The sequence below is a fragment of the Eriocheir sinensis genome, chromosome 11, assembly GCF_024679095.1.
Source record: "Eriocheir sinensis breed Jianghai 21 chromosome 11, ASM2467909v1, whole genome shotgun sequence".
Classification (NCBI taxonomy): domain Eukaryota; kingdom Metazoa; phylum Arthropoda; class Malacostraca; order Decapoda; family Varunidae; genus Eriocheir; species Eriocheir sinensis.
The window spans coordinates 21,775,300-21,795,328 of record NC_066519.1 but is presented as its reverse complement, the minus strand read 5'-3'; the positions used below and the strand labels follow the sequence as shown (position 1 = coordinate 21,795,328).

At 50.2% G+C, this 20,029-nt stretch overlaps 1 protein-coding gene across 1 annotated transcript in view; it reads right to left on the bottom strand.

The window, feature by feature from the left end:
• LOC126997053 (teneurin-m-like) overlaps positions 1-20,029 on the bottom strand; it is a 439,194-nt gene that overhangs the window by 51,145 nt on the left and 368,020 nt on the right. The window contains exon 11 of the mRNA XM_050858090.1: positions 14,175-19,307. Coding sequence (XP_050714047.1) covers positions 14,175-19,307 — 5,133 coding nt within the window. The remainder of the gene's footprint in view (positions 1-14,174; positions 19,308-20,029) is intronic.

Below are 20,029 nucleotides of genomic sequence, written 5' to 3'. Positions count from 1 at the left end.
GTCATCATCATCGTCATCATCATCATCGGAGTCAACACAAAGGAATCTCATCGCAGGGGATTCGAAAAGGGGGGGGGGGCAGTGGGGGGGGGGGGGGCCGGGGGGCAGGGAGGGAGGAGGTGATGTGACGAGCTGCTCCGCGTTATAATCACTTCTCGTGGATTCGTTTTACGCGCTTCCACGACCGCGCCTCCACCTTCTGATTTCCTTGGGTTAGGGGAGAGGAGGAGGAGGAGGAGCTGATCTGCGTTCGTTTTTGTGACTGATTTCCTTTCGTTCGTTCGTCTCGGTGTTGACTTCCGATGTTTATTTTGTTGTTTATCATTTATTATTAGTTTTAATTATCTCTATCTTTTTTTTTTTTGGGGGGGGGGGTTCTTCATGCTGTTCTTCAAGGTATGTTGGCGCTGGTATGTTAGGTCTTTTGTCTCCCATGTTTTTTTTGAGCGGGACTGTTCATGGTTCTCAGGGCTTGTTTTAGAGACTACTTCAAAGCATTTCCGGCGCGTGTATTTTCCTTCAGTCTGGTGTCGAGTTTCTGATTTTGTTTGTTCCAAGTTTCGTTTTCGTTTTTTTTCGTTTTCGTTGCTCTCTCATTCTCGGATATACGGGCCAAACGTTTTCATGCATGTTCATTTTGCTTCGATCTGGTGAAAATAACATCCACCGGGCGGGAGGTTTGGTTTGAAAAGATTCCCGGTTTACATCGCCCATTCACGAATTATGATACGCAGGTTTTCTTTCTGTTCGTATTCCTTGCCGCATTTCTGGTTTCGATTTTTATAGGTCATGAATTTCGTGGTTTTCATACTTCTGTCACGGATTAATGCTTTATGTTTTCCGTTTCCTGCGTGTTCATTCTCTTTCGTTTTAGGTGATGTAATTTGCGTTTGTTCGGATGCTAATTTGTTTGTGTATAATCGGATGTCTTTTCGAATGTTTGTTTGCTGATGTTTGCGTTAGTTTGGATGCTGGTTCGTTTGTTTGCTAATTTGTTTGCGTTCGTTCGGATATCGCTTTGTTTTAAAAGCCGACTTGACGCTGAGGCTGATTCGTTGAGGCGTTGGCGTTGGCGTCTATTCGAATGTTTGTTTGCTGATGTTTGCGTTAGTTTGGATGCTGATTTGTTTGCGTTCGTTCGGATGTTGCTTTATTTCTAAACGCCGACTTGACGCTGAGGCTGATTCGTTGAGGCGTTGGAGAGGCGGCGAGGCGTCAGTCATTTGTTTCCTCTCCTTCCCTCCCCTCCACGCTGCCGCTTCTCACCCTCACACCGCAGCCGAACTAACGGACGGAACGCGGGCGGCGAGGCAACGCTGTCACGCCGATTACAGGCACAGTTAATAAGTGTTTAGCGCGTTGAGCGACGGCGTAATGGCGTGTAATTTTTGGTTTAATCCATTTAATGCCGGTAAAAAGGACGTGGAAAGGATCGCCCAATTAATATATGAAAAAAAGGGATAAAACTAACCTACTCTTGGATGAAGGGTGAGGGAAAAATATATGATAGTGGAATTCCAATTAAGAATAAATGGCGAAAGTAACGTTTTTCGGCGGGACGCAAAAATGGGCGGAAAGCTCGTTACCGCAAAGAAAAAAACCCGCAAGCAAAACAAAACAACAACAAAAAAAAAGTACAAACACATGGCTAAACAAACCTATTCTTTTATTTTTCTATACCGACGGGCGAAGAGAAAAAGACAAAAAAAAAAAAAAGAAAAAAAAAAGTACACGAGTGGAAATGAGATACCAATTAAGAACAAAGGGATAAACTAACTCTCTCTCTCTCTCTCTCTCTCTCTCTCTCTCTCTCTCTCTCTCTCTCTCTCTCTCTCTCTCAAAACAGTAGGTCACCCTAAAAACCCAACCACCATCGCCCAAAACAAACACGTTCGGCTACATAATTACGATCCAGGAAAGTAAACAGAAAGGAGGGAAAGGAAAAGAGAAGGCAAACGAGAGAAAAGGCACGCAAAAACACACACACAGTAAGCCTTCCAAAACAAATGACTGCAGCAGCTTTTTGACCTACTTTCCCGCTGCCGACCTTGACCTGAGCCTCACGTTTACCTGCCAGAAAACGAGTAAAACAAGTGAGCATCGATCCGAAAGCGTTCACGTCGCCTCTTATGATGAACACTTAGCATCCGACACAAGAGATGCGCATTTCTCACGACGACGAAGAAAAAGAGGAGGAGAAGAAGGAGAAGGCGATGGAGACGAGGAAGAGTGGGCGAAGGAAGTGAAGAAGAAGGAAGATGCGCATTTTTCCCCGACGAAGAGAAAGAGGAGGAGAAGCTGGTGAAGGAAGAGAAGGAGAAAGACTAGGAGGATGCACATTTTTTCACGACGAAGAGAAAGAGGAGGAGGAGGAGTGAAGGAAGAGGAAAAGGAGGAGGCACATTTTTTTCACGATGAAGAAAAGAGAAAGGTAAGGAGGAGATCGACGGAAACGAGGAGTTGAAGGAAAAGGAAAAAGAGTAGCATGAGGAGGAAGAGGAAGGAGTAAGAGAAGAAGGGGATGGAGAAGAAACAAGGCTAGGGGGTGGATGAGGAGGAAGCAGAATCAAAGTAAGAAGAGGAGGAGGAGGAGGAGGAAAAGGAATAATAAGCAAGGATAAGAAGAAGAAAGAACACGGAGGATGAAAAAGGATGGGGGTGAATGCAGAGGAGAGAGAGGCAAAGGAAAGGGGAGAAGCAGTAGAAAGAAGAAAGAAAAAAAATAAAACTCACTTCCAACATTTAACATTATAGAAATAGTTCGAATGCCGGCGCCTCATTCAGTAATTCCGGTTAACAGCTTTCATTATCCGGCCCGGCTCGCTCCTCCACATTCCGGGGACGAGATTGGCAAATATAAAAAGTGAAGAGTGAGTAGCGAGAGAGAGAGAGAGAGAGAGAGAGAGAGAGAGAGAGAGAGAGAGAGAGAGAGAGAGAGAGAGAGAGAGAGAGAGAGAGAGAGAGAGAGAGAGAGAGAGAGAGAGAGAGAGAGAGAGAGAGAGAGAGAGAGAGAGAGAGAGAGAGACGACAGGCTTAGCAACAAGACCTCCAAAAGACTAATATATGAGCCCCCCATTCATAAAAGAAACTCGATTGAAACATTATGAAACTCTCCAACTATTCATAAGTGTCTCATTGCGTTAATCTCAATGAATTCCTCGTCACCGAATTTTAACGTTCAATAAACACGTGAACGAAAAAAATCTGTCGACGCGTGAACAGGCCGATGGATTTTGACACTCAACCGAAACACAACGACATTTATCACACTTTTTTTTATTTTGGATTTGTGAGAAAACTTTTTATTTTAGGGTAGGGAGGGGGTGGGGTTGAAGAACTCATTGTAGTACTTAAAAGAGTTACGAGTTTGTCTGTGTGTGTGTGTGTGTGTGTGTGTGTGTGTGTGTGTCTAAGTGCAAGAAGGAATGGAGGAGGGAGAGATAGACAGATGGAGGAGAAAAGGCGGAAAAGACAGATGGGATGAAAGAAGGGCGGAAGGAAAGAAAGAGAGTGAGAGAGAAACAAAACAAAAAACAGAGAACAATGAGGAACAGAAGGATGAGAGGAGGGAAAAACAGTGAGAAGGTGGAAAGGAGAATAGGAAGGAAGAAGGAACTGTGAGCACCATGGAAGCAAAAGAGGGAGAGTGGGTTGAGGAAAAGGAAGGAGGGAAGAAAAGTAGAAAAGAACGAAAAGAATAAGAGATGGGAATGAGAGAATAACGGGAAAGGAAAGATGGGGAGGAGGATAAAGCATGGAAGTAAGGGAAGGAGAAAGGATTAGGGAGAAGGAAGGAGGGAAGAAACGGAAAAAAAATGGAAATCAGAAAGAAGGGGAATGAAAGGAGGAAGAAGGGAAGGGATGAAAGAAGAAGGGTTAAACGGGTGATGAGGGAAAGAAGGGGATTAGAAACAGGTCTAAATGGTGTTATGGAAGTTGTGGAACGGAAAGATTAATATCACGAGCGCCATAAAACACACACACACACACACACACACACACACACACATACAGCTGACAATACTTAAACGCTTCACTCGGCTGTATAATTACACTTTTATAAATGAGAGAGAGAGAGAGAGAGAGAGAGAGAGAGAGAGAGAGAGAGAGAGAGAGAGAGAGAGAGAGAGAGAGAGAGAGAGAGAGAGAGAGAGAGAGAGAGAGAGAGAGAGAGAGAGAGAGAGAGAGAGAGAGAGAGAGAGAGAGAGAGAGAGAGAGAGAGAGAGAGAAACATGAGTAATTACAATCACAGGTAAGTAGGAAAAACTATGGACTTACAGAGTATCACTTTGATGTTTGTGATAGACTCTTTACATCAGCGACTATCGTTATATCTATTATCATTATTATCATTGTTGTTATTGTTATCATTATTATTACTATATTACTTTTACTACTACTTCTACTACCACTACTACTACTATTACTACTACTACTACATTAAATTCTGATGCTACTAAAATTACTATTGCTAAAACTGTTACTGCTACTATCACTATATAAACAAAGTAGTAGTAGTAGTAGTAGTAGTAATAGTAGTAGTAGTAGTAGTAGTAGTAGTAGTAGTAGTAGTAGTAATATAATAATAATAATAATAATAATAATAATAATAATAATAACACGCCCTTCCTCCCTGTGAACTAATAAAACCTTGAATATTTTCCAAACACGTGTCACATACACGTCATATATTTTACGAAAAATATTTAACGGTGTTTTGCGCCACTCCTTATTCATTTCCCTGCTTAAATATTTAACTTTATATCAATTTACTTATTTACTCAAACATTCACGTGTATAAATTTTTCCTTCCTTCCTTCTTTCTCTTTTTTTTTTCTTCTATAATTCATTCGCCTTAAAAATAAAAATCATTTCTATATTTTCGCGTATTCAATATTTATTTATTACCATCATAATTTTATCGTTTTATTTCGGTAGCAATTTGTCTCGTTTGTTTTGTAATTGTTCGTTTTAATTAGGTAATAAAATGATTTGTTTCTGAATACTCGTGGTGGTGATGAGGATGGAGGTGGTGTTGGAGGTGGTGGTGTTGGAGGTGGTGGTGTAGGTGGAGATAGTGGTGGTGAAGGGGATAATGGTGGCGGTGGAGGCGTCTGAATTCATATATGCTAGTTGCTTCCATTTACTCGAGAGAGAGAGAGAGAGAGAGAGAGGTAATAGATACATAAGTCAATCTAAAAATGCTAAAAACTTCTACCATTAATCACGAGACTTGCACCCTCTCTCTCTCTCTCTCGTGTGTGTGTCAGGGCACCTTCATTTACCTGTCCGTGTGGAGGTGAGTTAGGGCGTACCTGGGGTGTGCGTAGCGTCCTTGGTTCTCATAACACACCTTTGTCACGTCGCGCCCCGCCCCTTCAGTGTCCAGTTCATTTTTCACTCCTTTTCCTTCCTTTATATTCACGTAACACACCAGCTTCATACCGTTGTCTCTCTGTACCAGACTCATATATAACCTTCTAATGCACCCTTTTCAGTCTCGCATCGCCCGTTCTATTTCCAGTATATTTTTCACTCGTTTTTCTTTCTTTATATTCACGTAACACACCCGCTCCGTAATGTTGCTTCTCTGTACTGAACTTATATATAACCTTCTGACACACCTTTTTCAGCTTCGCATCGCCCCTTCTATGTCAAGTTCATTTTTCACTCGTTTTCCTTCCTTTATATTCACGTAACACACCCATTTCATAACGCTGTCTTTCCGTACTAGACTGGTATATATATAGAACCTTTTAAAACATCTTTCAATATACCTTATTCAACCTCGTCCCGCTCTCGTATTTCTGGTTGATATTTCATTCTTATTATTTCCTTTATATCCACGTAACACACCCACTTCTAACACTGTCTTTCCTTGTCTGCTATGCGAACCGTACAAGACTGATAGGTACATGTTTCTCTCTCTCTCTCTCTCTCTCTCTCTCTCTCTCTCTCTCTCTCTCACACACACACACACGCTAATGCCGTACTTAATATTATCACAACCATTTAACAGCTTAATTACCAAGACTTACTCTCCCCTCCCCGCCTTGGCTCGCGCTCCCCAGCTTGGATAATTACGGTTTAAAGCTACTTTTCTCATATGTTTTCCCCGCCTGCCGTCCCCGCCGACCCACCCGTGAAGAATAGTAATGTTTATCCCTAAGTCAGCCCATGAAAGAAAACGGGATAGCACCGACGGGTATTGACAGAAGGTACTGCGTGTTGACCAATTTGTACGCAGTATTTGAGTTAGTCTTCAGTCTAGGAATAAAAGACTATGAAATTAAACTGAACTATGGTAGAAAGAAATGGCCAAAATGTAGATTGTTCTTTGTTTGTTTTCTCTGTTTAGTTTGTCTTTGTTTTACTTTCTAACTTCAATTTTTCTGAAAGCTTCACTGACGTCGTTTCTTACACGGTCTCTTTATCATATGTTTTCACCCACGAGATAAAGCATGTACTCATCTAATTACTTTCTTCAAGACGCCACGACTTATCAATAATTACCAGAAAGTCAATAACGAAACTTCGTAATTCATGGTGTCACGATAAACAGGTCAGACGTAAAAGATCGAAAATGGAATAGGTAGAGTTTCCTTTTTGGTCGATGGATTGGCATACGTACACTCTTTTCACTATTTAACCTTAGATCAGCTTACATTTCTATCCATTTACTTGATCTATCCAACCTTCTAAAACAGCCGTCGAAGGGAAAACGCTCACAGCAACAGGCCTTCCTTATCCACGTTTACTATTTGCTTTTCCTTCATCCGTCAAGTCGTTACCTCCAGCAGCTTGTATCGCCGCTGCCGCACGCACCTGAACAATCAAGGAACAGGTGACACGGTAACTAGGGCGCGCTGGCCAATCCCCTCGGCTTTACGATGCTCACAAGATGAATAGGTGTCGTTAAGGACAAGGCAGGAGGGGAAGGAAGGTCGGAAGGCAGGATGGCAGCTGGAGAGAGGGAGGGAGAGAGAGGGGGAGGGAAAAGGAGAGCGGGAGAGGTCTGCTTACCATAAATTTCTCAGTCAATACCAGGCAGTTTCAAGCCAGACCAGGGAGAGAAAGACCGAAAATGTAGGGGTGTTTATGGCTACTCTTTGGTCCAGTCTCTTCCTCCTCCTTCCTCTTCCTTCTTCGCCTCCCATCCCCTGACCTCCATCTCCTCTTCCTACCTCCGTCTACTCCCTCTCCTTACGAACTGTTCTCCTTCCATCTTTCCTGCCTCCTGTGTATCCTTCCTTTCCTCCTCTACTTTCCTTATCCATCGACTCTTTCTCCTTATCAACTGTTTCGCTTCCATTTTTCCTGCTTCCTCTCTATCTTCGCTTTCCTTCTCTACTTTCTTCATCTCTTCGTAATCAACTCTAATCCTTCTTCCCTCATTTTCCTTATCCTTCTTATCCTTTGTATTTCCATCCTTTCTTAACTTATCCTAACAACTTCATTCTTCGTCCCTCTCCCTCTTCCTCTACCCTTTCTAGCTCTGCCATATCTTCTCCTCCTCTCCCTTCTCTCCCTTCTGACCCAACTGTTCCCCTACCTCTAACTCCTTCTCCTCCACCATCCCCTCAAGCTCAATACAGCAAATGAGGAAGAAAACAACACAGAAACCTATAACACCGGGCCATACACTCGCCACCACTCACTCACACACAGTCACTCACTCCCTGCCTTGAATTCTTAGCGTCGGGGAGCTGAGACGGAGCGGGCGGCGGAAAAATAAAGAAATGCCACTAAAATTTAATACCGCGGAAGTAAGCTACCTAACGACATTGGATTCCTGAGAGTTAGTGGAGCTGTGTTGCCGCGGCCAGGCCTTCGCTACGCCGTGTGGGATGTAGGGAAAGACTTGCCTGACATTCCTTCATTCCCTGGGCCGAGAGCGAGGTACTGAAGGGGAGTGGAAAGCTTGGGAGAGAGGGTGAGAAGGGAGGAGGGAGGAAGTGGAAGGTAATAGGGCATAGTTAAGGGAAGGGAGAAGGAGGGAGAGAACATTCCTTAGACAATCGCACGCAAAATTCCCGAAAGATAAGGTTGCTAATGAGATCAAGAGGAGAAAGGTAAATAAAATGAAGACATGAATAAAGGAAACAAGTATAAGGGAAATAAAGCCTGTTCGTTGACTTAATAATGTGAAGAGTTTAATTTCTCATAAGTTGATTCCCACTTTTTGTTCAATGCTCATTAATTCTTCTCCTTACACTCTCCCCTCTTCTCCTTCCATCATTAACGTCTTCACTCTTATTTCCTTCTTCCTCCTGTCACCTTACCCTCCCTATTTCTCTCCCATGACTTTTCCTCTTCTCTTACCACTCCCTCCCATGCCTCATCTTCCTCTTCCATGTCTTTTCCTCCTCATTCTCATTTCCACTATAATTTCCTCCCTTATCTTCTCCATCTTACTCTTATGTCTTCCTTTCCCTTCCATCTCCATCCTTTTCCTCTCCCAACTTATTTTCCCTTCCATAACTTAGCTTTTACTCTTATTTCTCCCTTTCCTCTCCTTGCGTCTTTTCCTCCTTCCTTTCATTTTCCCCTTCCATCCCCTTCCTTTCCCTTCCTATCTTCTCACTCGCGTTTCCCCTTCCCTTCCAACCTCTCCCTTTCACTCTCATTTCCCTTCCATCCTCTCCCTTGACTTCTCCCTTTCACTCTTATTTTCCTCCACGTTAACTTTGGCCGCCCTACCCACCCACCGCCCACTTTTTTCCCGCCCGCCGTATAGCCACTGCAGGAGGCAAGGGGGCAAGTTTTCCTAATGGCATGTCAGGTTGAGGAAATGCTGGTGCTGTTTCAAGACGAGGCGGCGGCGGTGGTGGTGGTGGTGGAGGTGGTGTTTGAAAGAGAAATAGTGCAGATGTAGTTGGGATTCTGTTTGAGTTATTGTGCTTATTATTGTAGAAGTAGTAGTAGTAGTAGTAGTAGTAGTAGTAGTAGTAGTAGTAGTAGTAATAGTAGTAGTAGTAGTGGTGGTAGTAGTGGTGGTAGTAGTGGTGGTAGTGGCAGTAATAGTAGTTGTAGAAATAGTAGTAGTAGTAGAAATAGTAGTAGTAGTAGTAGTAAAAGTAGTAGTAGTAGTAGTAGAAATAGCAGTAGTAGTAATATTAGTAGTAGTAGTAGTAGTAGTAGTAGTAATTTTTTATGACACTAGTTTTGCAGATGACGTAAAAACTGCTGTATCATTATAAGAAAACTACAAATTACTTTTCCGTCTATCTCTTCTGTGCCTCGTAAAAAAAAAACCCCAAAAACACAAGAAAAAGAATACGTGAAAAATGAAACACAAACCCCGAAAAAGACGAAATCCGGCGAAACCTTAAAAATATAAAGCAACACAAAGGCAACACATCTTCCAAAACTCTTCGCAAAACCGCCCAGACTACGAACACGATTCCTCAAAGATACAACGATAAATCTTGCCCCGAAACACTTTCTTGATACACTCCAACACAGTTTTGCCTTCTTGCCTTTCCTCCCTCGCTTCTCACCCCCTTCCGTCCCTTCCATCCCCTCTCAGACTCCCTTCTTTGGCAGCTCCGTCTCTCTGGTTCCTTTCCTTTCCTTACTTTTCTTAACCTCCTATTTTGCTTTTTCTCTTTCGCTTCTCACCCCCTTCCTGTCCATTCCATCCTCTCTCCACCTTCCTTCTTCGGCAATTCAATCTCTTTCATTCCTTTCCTTTTCTTTTCTTTACTTACTTGTCTTTCTCCTCTCCCTTCACACCCCCTTTGACTCCCCTCTCGGCTTCCAGTCTGTTGCAGTTCCACTTTCTTCGTTTCTTTTCTTTTATTACTTTCTTTCCTTCCTTTCCTTTCACTTTTTTCCTCTCCTCCTCCCTTCTCTGGTAGTTCGCCTCTTTCGTTCCTTTCCTTCTCTTACTTTTCTTTCCTTCGTTTCCCAATACTTTCTTTCCAGTCTTCAGTGAAAGTCGTGCCCTCATTCCCTCTTCTTCCTTTCCTTTCCTTTAATTCCCTTCCTCTCCTCTTCTCTTTCTAGCAACTCTCTTTCCTTTCCTCTTTTAGTTCCCTTCCTCTCCTTTTCTCTTTCTAGCCCCTCTTCTTCCTCTCTCCCTCTCTTTCCATTCTTTCCTCTTCTCTCCCTAGTCCCTCTTCCTCTTTTCCTCCCCTTTAATTCCCTTCATTTGCTCTTCTCTTTCCTCTCCTCTTCCCTTCCCTTCCTTCCAGTGCCTTGCCCCTGGTCCCCTACCCCTCCCCTCCCATGGTCGATAACGGGGTCACAGCGCCTCCTGAAGGGCCACTCAAGCACTCAGCAACGCGTCGCGGTCCTCGAGGCCTGAAACACACGAGTTCTGATTGCGTTGTGGTGGAATCTTGAGTGTCGCGCACGGCTGAGGCTGATGAGTGGGGAGGAGCGGTAAGACGCGGACACTTGGAAGGTATACAGCACACACGCCCTCTTGCAGTGGCTCAAAACACGACCCTGACAGCGAAAAAGGGGATAACGTAATATGGAAGGTCGTTCTGTGGCTTCTATTTCGTGTGTGTGTCTTTGCGTTGGCGTGAGACGGAGCTGTGCAAGACGCGGACACTTGTTGGTAGGTAGTGAAGAAGGTGTTGCATGACATAATGAGACGCGTTCTACTTCTGATGTGTGTCTTTGCGTGCGGGTGTGCGGAACCAAGACGGGGACACAACGAAGGCATAGACGGTACTGCACGCCCTCCGCCGGCACCTCTGAGCACGACCCTGGCAGTGAAAGGGGTATTACATAACATAAAAAGCCCCGCACTACCACTTCTTGGGTGTGTGTGCGTGTGCGTGAGGAGGTAGGTGAGGCGTGGGCGCTCGTTAGGTGTGGCGTACTCTGTGATGTGGTAGCGCTGAGCACGAGTCCGGTAGTGAAAGAGGTGTTGCACAACGTAACAAGCCTCGTACGACTACTTGTTATGTATGTGTGAGCGGGGCAAGGATACTCGGAAACGGCTCGTCCTCTACGCCCTCTCGTGGTACCTTTGAGCATGGTCGTGACAATAAAGTAGCCATTACAGAACATGAAAAGCTCTATTTCTGCCCTGTGGTAGTTCTAAGCACGATGGTGTTTGTATTGCGTGAGGGGAACCTGCGTGTGGAGCGAACACTACATGGTTGTTCGCCCTCTTGCGGTAGTTTTAAGCACGATGCTGACAATGAAAAAGCCATCACACCACCTTGAAGCGCTGCTCCTTCCCTGCACCGCTGCTAAGCACGGGTGCTACTAATAAAAAAGTCATTACACACCCTGGAAAGCCTCACTCCCTCCTCGTAACACTTTGCAAGACGGCACTAACGACAATAAAAGAAACTTTCCTCAAGAGTTGAAGAGTCGCATTCTCTTTCCCTGGAACATTTCTGAACACGGGACTTGTAAGAAACAAAGGCTGCACTCCCTTCGGAAACCTCTTATAACTCCTGCAACATTTCTGAACACCGACCAAGTCACAAAAATAGAACTCCAATTCCTACTTTGCCTTAGCATTATTGAACACGGTACGTCAGTAAAGCCTGCTTTGTGCCCCCTGACAAGCTCCACGCCCCCTGACAAGCAAGCCCTTAAGCCAGCGCTCCACACCTTCCCCCTCAACACACGCGACGCGCCACACTTTTCCGCACAACAGAACACTTCGAGCCCCCAATTAGAACAACAAAGACGGAGCCATACGCCAAAATGCGTGTAAAACGACCATTCCACACCACCTCACGTACGGCAAACACCACCCACACCACCATACACCACCCCGACCCTCAACACTCCCCTCGATGTACCCTCCGACACCTCTAAGCCACGCTACGCCCCCGGAGACACCCCCGGACACCCGGGCGTCGGGGTTCCTTTAATGGAGATGTTTGCTCATCGGCATTAGCGAAGAGACCCTCAGTGCGGGCCATGAATATTTCAACGCTGAGTCCCTAGTACATAATTCACGGGTAATTTGTTAGTCACGCTCCAACAGGGGAACTGGAGTGGTGGGGGAGGGGAGGGGAGGGGATCGGGGGAGGCGAGGGGGCGTTGCGTGGAAGAGGAGAGAGGGAGAGGGTAGAAAAGAGGGGGGGGGGTAGTAACTGTGTGGGGAGAGGTGTCTTGGGAACAAGGATGGTGTGGGAGGTGGAAAGGTGGTGGAAAGGGGAGAGAGCGAAAAGGGTATTGGTTATGTAGAAGGGGGAGCAGTTGAAGAGCGAATAAGATGGATGGGGAGCTGACAGTGTGATATGGAAGGGGAGGGAAGGTGAAAAGGTGGTAAGGGAGAGAGAGAGAGAGAGAGAGAGAGAGAGAGAGAGAGAGAGAGAGAGAGAGAGAGAGAGAGAGAGAGAGAGAGAGAGAGAGAGAGAAGGAAGTATTGGAGGAGGAAGTGGTGGAAGAGGAAAGAAAATGGTGGAGATACTGACTGTGAGATAAGGAAGAAAAGGTTGAGGAAGAAGGTGGTTGGGTTGTGTGGTGGAGAGTACGAGTTGGTTGCTGATTGATGGAAGTGGAGGAGGAGGTGGAAGGAGGAATGAGGATGGAAGAAGGTTATGAAAGGGCGGTGCGTACAAGGTAGATATGAGATCGTAAACGGGAAGAGAAGTAAGGTTGAGGTTCGATGGTGGTTGGTGATAGATGGATGAATAGATTATGTGTGTGGGGGAAGGGGTGGGGGAGGGGGAGAAAAGAAGGTAGACTTATACTGCATTTGTGGAGGTTTTCAAGTGATAAGGACTGTGGATTAGACGTGGATGAGTTGCGTGAGGTTGTGATTGTATAGGAGTTGCTTGTAATATATATAGTAAATGAAGAATAACTACAATGCACCAAGGAGGGTTGTTCAAGAGTTGTTATTGATAAAGGTTGTGGGTGAAATGTGGATGAGTTGGGTGAGGTGATGTTGTGAGTGTTTTTTTAATTTTTACAACAAAGGAGACAGCTCAAGGGCACACACAAAAAAGGAAACAATAATAATAAAAAAAAGCCCGCTACTCGCTGCTCCTAATGTGGGTGTGTTGCTTGATGGATAAACAGTAAAGGAGGAATAGTTGTACTGTGTCTGGGAGGGGTGTTAAGGGTTGCTATTGATAAAAGTAGTGGGTGAAATATCGATACGTAGTGTGAGGTTCTGCGAGGTTGGGAAGAAGAGGTAAGACGACCCCTCGAAAGCAGTCACTCCACTGTGCTGACACGCTCTTGCTCTTTTTTCTTTTTCCTTCTCATTGACGCGAGACAATTTGGGAAAGAGCTGCTTGTACGTGTGTGTGTGCGCGCGCGCGTGTGTGTGTGTGTGTGTGTGTGTGTGTGTGTGTGTGTGTGTGTGTGTGTGTGTGTGTGTGTGTGTACGCTAGTAAATATATTAGGGCAGGGACGGAGGAAGAGATGGGATAGAACGCACGGGAAAGAAGTATTGGGAGTGAGGAAGAGAGGGAGGAAATGAAAATGAGAAGGAAAGAACCGGGTGGAAGGCAAGGCAAGGGAAGGGAAGGGAGGAGTGAGGGGGGAGGGAGAGAAGAAGTATACGCTAAGATTGGTGGTGGTGGGAGAAGGTGGGGGGATTCGGGGAAGGGGAGAGAGGGGAAGGCAAGGGCGATAGCGTGCATGGGAGCAATGAAAGCAAACAAGATGAGAATAAGTTGTCAGCAGTCACAGGCGTTGGTTGTCAGCCCGCGCGTGATCCACAGCCTGGGGGAGGATACGAAGAAGCCCTCCATTACTTCGCACGCTCGACTGGGGCTTCAAACGCGCCTGGAAGCCCCAACAACGAGGCCTCGGCGCTGTCTTGGTTGAGCGAGCGAAGAGGAACGCATGAGCGGCGCCCTAACACGCCTTCGAGGAATAGCTGCGTGAAAGCGACGAGGAAAGACGGTGATAAAAGGGTCGTTCATCGTGTATAAAAACAATGCAGGGGAGGGAAGTGTTGGTGATATTTCTCCGGGTGAATAATTTCATTGCCTTCATTTTCTCCGTCGGTATGTTGGGTGGACGACGACAATGACGACGACGACGACGACGCTACGACTCGCATTGACTTTACAGGTATCAACGTTTACTGACTGGAAAAAAAAAATGCTGCAAAAATGATCAGCAAGAAAAAAAAAAATTATGTAAATGACATGGCTGCCTGATGTTCATATGTACTTCATGTGCGTGACGGCAATGCTGTGTGTGTGTGTGTGTGTGTGTGTGTGTGTGTGCTTTACCTTGGTCGTCCCCAAGCACGAGCCAGGCGTGGATGGCGGCGCCGGGGCCCGGGGCGCGGGTGGCGGCGGGCTCGGGGGCCATGCTGGGCTGCGGAACGACCAGGGTGACGGCCGGGTTGCTGACAGCCGTGTAACTCAGCTGGCGGACGACCGTGCCGCCGCCCGGGGTCGTGGACGCTGCAGAAGTTGGTTGGTCTTCTCCGGAGTTGGGAACTTGTGGGGCCATATCTCGGAGGGTGACGGGGGAGGAGAGGGGCGGCGTGGGGGTGCTGGAGGGGCTTGGGGGCGGGGAGGTGGTGGCGTTCGTGGGGTGGGAAGACATGACGGTAGGGGTGGCGGCGTGGGGCCCCCCTCCCCTGTGGCCCTGGTGGTGGTGGCGGTGGGGGTGTGGCGGCGGCGGGGTGGGGCTGGGGCCGGGGGTGGCGGTGGTGATGGGCCCACCTGCAACAGCCTCTGAATTGAGATTTGCCGCGACACGCCCTGGCATTATCGGGGGAGCCTCGCCCCCGTCGCACTGACAGGAACATTTGCATGGGGAATCCCGGGATTGCCGAGGATCGCGATAGGGCATAATACTGTGACCTGAGCCGCGCGTCTCGCCGCTACTGCCACCTTGGGAACTGTTGCCGCTGCTGTCCAATGGACTGTTATTGCTGCCACTGCCTCCCCCCAGCGAGGGGGCGCCTCTGTGAGGGGTGGGGTGGGGCCGCCCTAGAGGGACATCTTCACCCTCTTGGCCGCTGCGTGCAGACTCCTCGCTGCCCACGCCATCAGGCGACCCGGGCGTGGGCGCCGCGGCAGGCGCCGGGGTCCCGCCGTCCCGGTGCTCGGACGGTAATGAACCTTCCATCGCTCCATCAAGCGAGTCTTGTGGAAGCCCCGCGCGATCCCTCTCGTCGCCTTCAATAGCCTCGCGCCAGGAATTATTCCCCTCAGACGAGCCTTGTCTTCGGCGGTGCTCCCCGGCCTCCAGACACGCGCCGCCGCCCGCAGCAGCCCCATCATGGCCGCCGCAGCCGGAAAGATAAGCGTTCTGATCTCTATTTTCTCGTGCCGAGTCCCTGGAGCTGACCCGAGCGTGGACTGACTCGTGATTGGGATCATCGACCATCTGATTGCTTCTTGAAAGGAAAGGGCGTCCCTGGCTGGCTTCAGATCCCTCCGTATCGATACTCGATTCCGTACGCTCACTGTAACCCGCTCCAGCGGATGCTTCCATGGACTTCGGGCCCGATTGCTTTTTCTCAGATTCGATACTTTTTGGGGGTCTCAGCGCTGCGAGGAGGTCGTGTGTGGAGGGGGGCGGGGGCGCCCCTCCGGCAATCTCTCCAGTTTGGTTGCTCCGGGAAAGAGATATTTCATGCGCTGCTTTGTCTCTTTGATCTTTGGCCGCGACGTCATTGATTCCAATTCCATCGCTGCTGGAGGTCTGCGAGGCGGGCTGGTCGTCAAGGACGTCTGGCGGGGACGCGGCCCGCACGATGGGCAGGGCGAGGGCGCCGCCCACGCCGGGGTAAGAATGTCCATTACTCACCTGGCCGGCCCGGGAAGTGTCGATACCGGAGCGCGGTGTCACTTCCTCCGAGTCTTCAATTGGATTGTTCCAAGGGTCCCCGCCCCCGCCCCTCTCGGTAGGCGCTGCCCCCGGGAGGGCCAGGGGGTCGGCGGGCTTCATAGGATTCTCGGCTGCCGTCCCTGCCAGCATTACGGGAGAACCTTCGGATTTAGAAGTATTACCAGATAATTGTGGGCTGTGGTCACCCTCGCCGCGTGGGGTGTCGACGGGAGGGAGACGGCCGTCAAGCTTTGCCTTGCTGGACTCTGACGTGACGATCGCTTCGCTGCGCCCGGCCAGATCCTCGGGTCGGGCGGCCTCAGGGGTCCCCGGCAGGCTGTTGACGGGATTGCCATTATATTCCTCTCGTGGCGTGGAAATCATGGAGATCTGATCTTCATCTTCTCCTGCGGGTAATCCGTCGGGAGTTTGGTGTGCGACACCGTGGCTTTCTTCCCCTCGAGAGAGCAGCGGGATGGGATCGTCGCCATCGCTGGGACTTTTAGTGTTGTTGGCGGGGGCGGGGCGGGGCGTGGTAGCGGGGGGCGGGGAGGCGAGGGTCAACAAGTCATTGGGGTCACGGGTGGACACACTCGGAGGGCCGGGGTCGATAACAGGCTTATTGTAGGCGGCTGTTTGTGGGTGTCCAGCGCCCCGCCCCTCTGTCGCCGCCAGCCCTGCCGAGGCCGCCGCCTCCTCGCCCGCCCCGCCGTGAGCCGGTCCATCAGTAAATCCATTTTTCCAGAGGCGAGTGTTCCCTCCCTGCCCGCGGTGGTCTGGCTCGCTTAATTCAATTTTTGGAAGACTTATATCTCCCTGTTCTGACATGTCCGCGGCGGCGTGACTGACTCCAGCATAATGCTTCTCCAGGCCTTCCTCTTCCCTCTCTCCCTCCTCTTCTTCCTCTTCCTCCTTCTCCGGTTGCCCCTCGCTGGGGGTCGATGGGAAGGAATCTTTGCTCACGGCTTCGCTCTCAATTTGTCTTTCAGCCTCGTAAGCAACGTGACTCCGAGCAATTTCCTGAGCGGAGGGCGCCTGATTTTCCCGTGCGGGGGCTGAGACGGCGTCCTTACTTTCCTCGCCTCCTTGTCCTGCAAGGGAGGAAAACACTTGGTCGGCATCGCCTTGCCTGCCGCGCCCCGAGTCCTGTGAGACGACACTCGGCGCGTCCCGCTGCTCTGAGGGGTCGTGGCGGCTGAGGCTCCCGTCGCTGGATGTTGAAGAATTGAAGTCGTCGTGTGTGTTTTGTGGGTAATGTGAGAGTCGTCCCCGTGGCGGTGGCGGGGGGGCGAGGGCGGCGGGCTGGGCGACGTGACCTGCCTGGGTACGAGGAGTGTCCTCAGGGTGTTGGGGCTGGCTGGAATGTCTCGCCTCGTCCCCCTCACGCTGTCTCTCATTACTACCCTCAACACCCTCTCCGCCACCTCCTTCGCCTTCCTTAATCTCTTCCTCTTTAAACCGTGAAGGCTCCTGGCTTCCTCGTTTGGGCGCGGGGTTTTCCTCCTGCAGGGGCTCGGCTTTATGGCTAATGACGCGGCCAGCTCGCGGGTTCGGCATCACGGCGTCTTGGTTGTGATTAGCGCCAGAACCCCCGTGAGAGCCCCTGATGCTGGTGTTGTTAGCTCCGAAATGGCCTGGCTTTAGGGTCTCGTCTGGGAAGGGCGCGAAGGCTGCGGTGGTGTCTCTCGCTGCTGCTGCTTCTGCTGCTGTTGTTGTTGTTGTTGTTGCTGTTGCTGGTGCTATTGTTATCGTTGTTGATGTTGATGAGTGTAATGATGAAGATGATAGTGATAATGATGGCGAGGGTGGGGTGGAAGCTGTTCCTGGCGCTGGTGCTATGATTGATGATGGTGGTGACTGAGGTGTTTCTGGTGATGACGATGGTGTTGATGATGATGATGACGATGATGTCACTGGTGCAGGTGCTGCTGTTAATGGAGACGGTGTTCTTGTTATTGTTGTTGCTGTTGTTCCGCCTGCTACAGACGAGGACGTTGGCGTGGAGGTTGCAGAGAGCAATGAAGGGGCGGGCTGGGCGGCGAACTCTTTGTCGGGCGCGGCTGGGGGCGAGGCAGACAGGGTGGCGGCCGCCGCGTGGGGCGTGGGGGTCTCGGGGGGGCGCGGCGACCCCTGGTGCCCAAGGGACGCACCTCCCTCCACTTCCCCGGAAGGTAACAAATTTACTTTTCCATCGTTCGTTGAGTCGCGAAACACATTTTGAAGCCCCGGCGCCCCTTGACCCCCAGCAGGAGGGGCGGGCGTCGGGCCTCCCGGAGGCACAGGGAGGGACGGGCTGTGGGAGGCGGGAAGCTGTGAGGGCGCCGCTCCCTCCTCCGTGGGCGAGAGAACTACTCCGGGGGCGACTGGAGTCCCTGAGGTCACTTGATATACATGGCTGGACAAAGTCAGATCCCCTGGGGCGCGGGTTACGTCCGGCGGGGCCGCGGCACTAGGCACGCCATTCACCGCCACACTCTTGGGTTTCACCGCTGCGCCACTGTCTTCCCTCGCGGGGGGCGGGGCAGGAGCGGGCACGTCTGCCGGGGCTGCCGCGGAAAGGTTGCCCGACACGCTGAAGGCGAGGATGGTGGTGACTGGCGTGGTGATGATAGATGTGGACGTGGTGAGGACGGTGGCTGGGGGAGTGGGCGTGGTGAGCATGATAGCGGTGGTGGTGGTGGTGGGCATCGAGACAACAAGGGAGACCAAACTTTGGGCCACATTCGTCGTCTGAGCAGCGTGGCCGAACTCCGCCTCGCCTGATAGCTCTGGATTATTCACGGCGGCCGCAGACGAGGCCCCGGAGAACACTTCAGGGCTGGGGCGGGGCGGGACAGTGCTGGACGTCACGCTGGTAGGAGTGGCGTGCCCCGACGAGACCACGTCAGTGGGGGAGGGGCTGGCGAGTGATAGTGTTGGGGAGGGCGCGGGGGTCGGGTCAGGGGCAGACCTGGCATGGCGGGCCGGAGTGGGCTTGACGGAGGATACTCTCGGCCTGGTGTTGGCGAGGCGGTACTCGTGGGCGGACAGGGCGGCAGCACCCCGCCGCCGGGCGAGAGCTGGCAGGCGTTTGACCGCCAGCGGGTCAACTTCGTGTATAGCGTTGAGGTGAAATTCCTGAGTCTTGTGGTGGGGGGCCGCAGCGGAGGCAGCAGTGTGGGCGGCGGAGGGTCGCGGAGGCTCTGCTGGGAGTTCCTGTGAAACATCAATTACAGGCCAAAGGAAAGCATGCAAGTTGTCTTTTATCTTGTGGAAAAATAATGAAATTTTAACACTGACTGGAGGAAGGAAAGAGTCGTGCTGGGGGGAGGGAGGTGCGGCGTGCGGGGGTGAGGGTGCAGGGAACACTGGGCGGGGGCCACCGCTGGGCCAATGCTGACCTCGGCGGGGAGTAGGGTACATAGCAGGCAGGTCCGAGGCGGGGTGGCGCCAGCCGTCCTGGGCGGCCAGGTTACCTGGTGGAGGCGCCGGCTGTCCCTGGGGCGGCACAATGTTCTCCTGAGGAGCGTTGACGCTGGCGGTGCCGGCGTCGTCGTCCAGGCATCCCTCGGCACTGTGCCACCGACTCACCTGGGAGGCTGCGGGGGACACACCTGTTAATTAGCTGCCACATGTACACACCTTCCTTCAACAAGCCACCCGACAACACACCCACGCGACTACACCCCCCCTTCCCCCCCCCACAAACACACACACACACACACACACAGAAGAAAATATTCTAGTCCAAAAAGAAGCACAATAAACCTCGCCAAACTAGACAAAATTCCTTGCATTTCCCCAGCGAGTTTGTCAGAGGAAAGCCGGAGGATAGGGAAGCTGGAGGAAGCAGGGCAGGGAGGAGAGGAGGAAGGGAGGCCGCGAAGGAAAATATCGGTAGTAGGAGGAGCCAGAGTAGAGAGAGGGAAGAGGGGAAGAGATGGCTGGAAGGGAAGGATATAAATACAAAATATAGGAAAAAAGAATATATGATGAACAGGACTGGAGGACGTAAGAGGAAAATAAAAATAAGGGGCGGCAGAGGGGAAACAAGGAAGGGGAAGGAGGAGGGAAGGGTGAGCCAGAAAGGAGAGAGAGGGAGAAGGAGAAAGAGAAAAGAGGAGAAAGACTGAGTGAGGGAAGGTCGGCCGCAGACTTACCTCCCCCCCCCCCTCCTCCCCACACTCATAACCCACCCGATATGAAAGTGGCCGCCTAGGGAGGGCTGGAGAGAGAGAGAGAGAGAGAGAGAGAGAGAGAGAGAGAGAGAAGTAAACATCCACACACACACACGCACACACACACACACACACACACATTC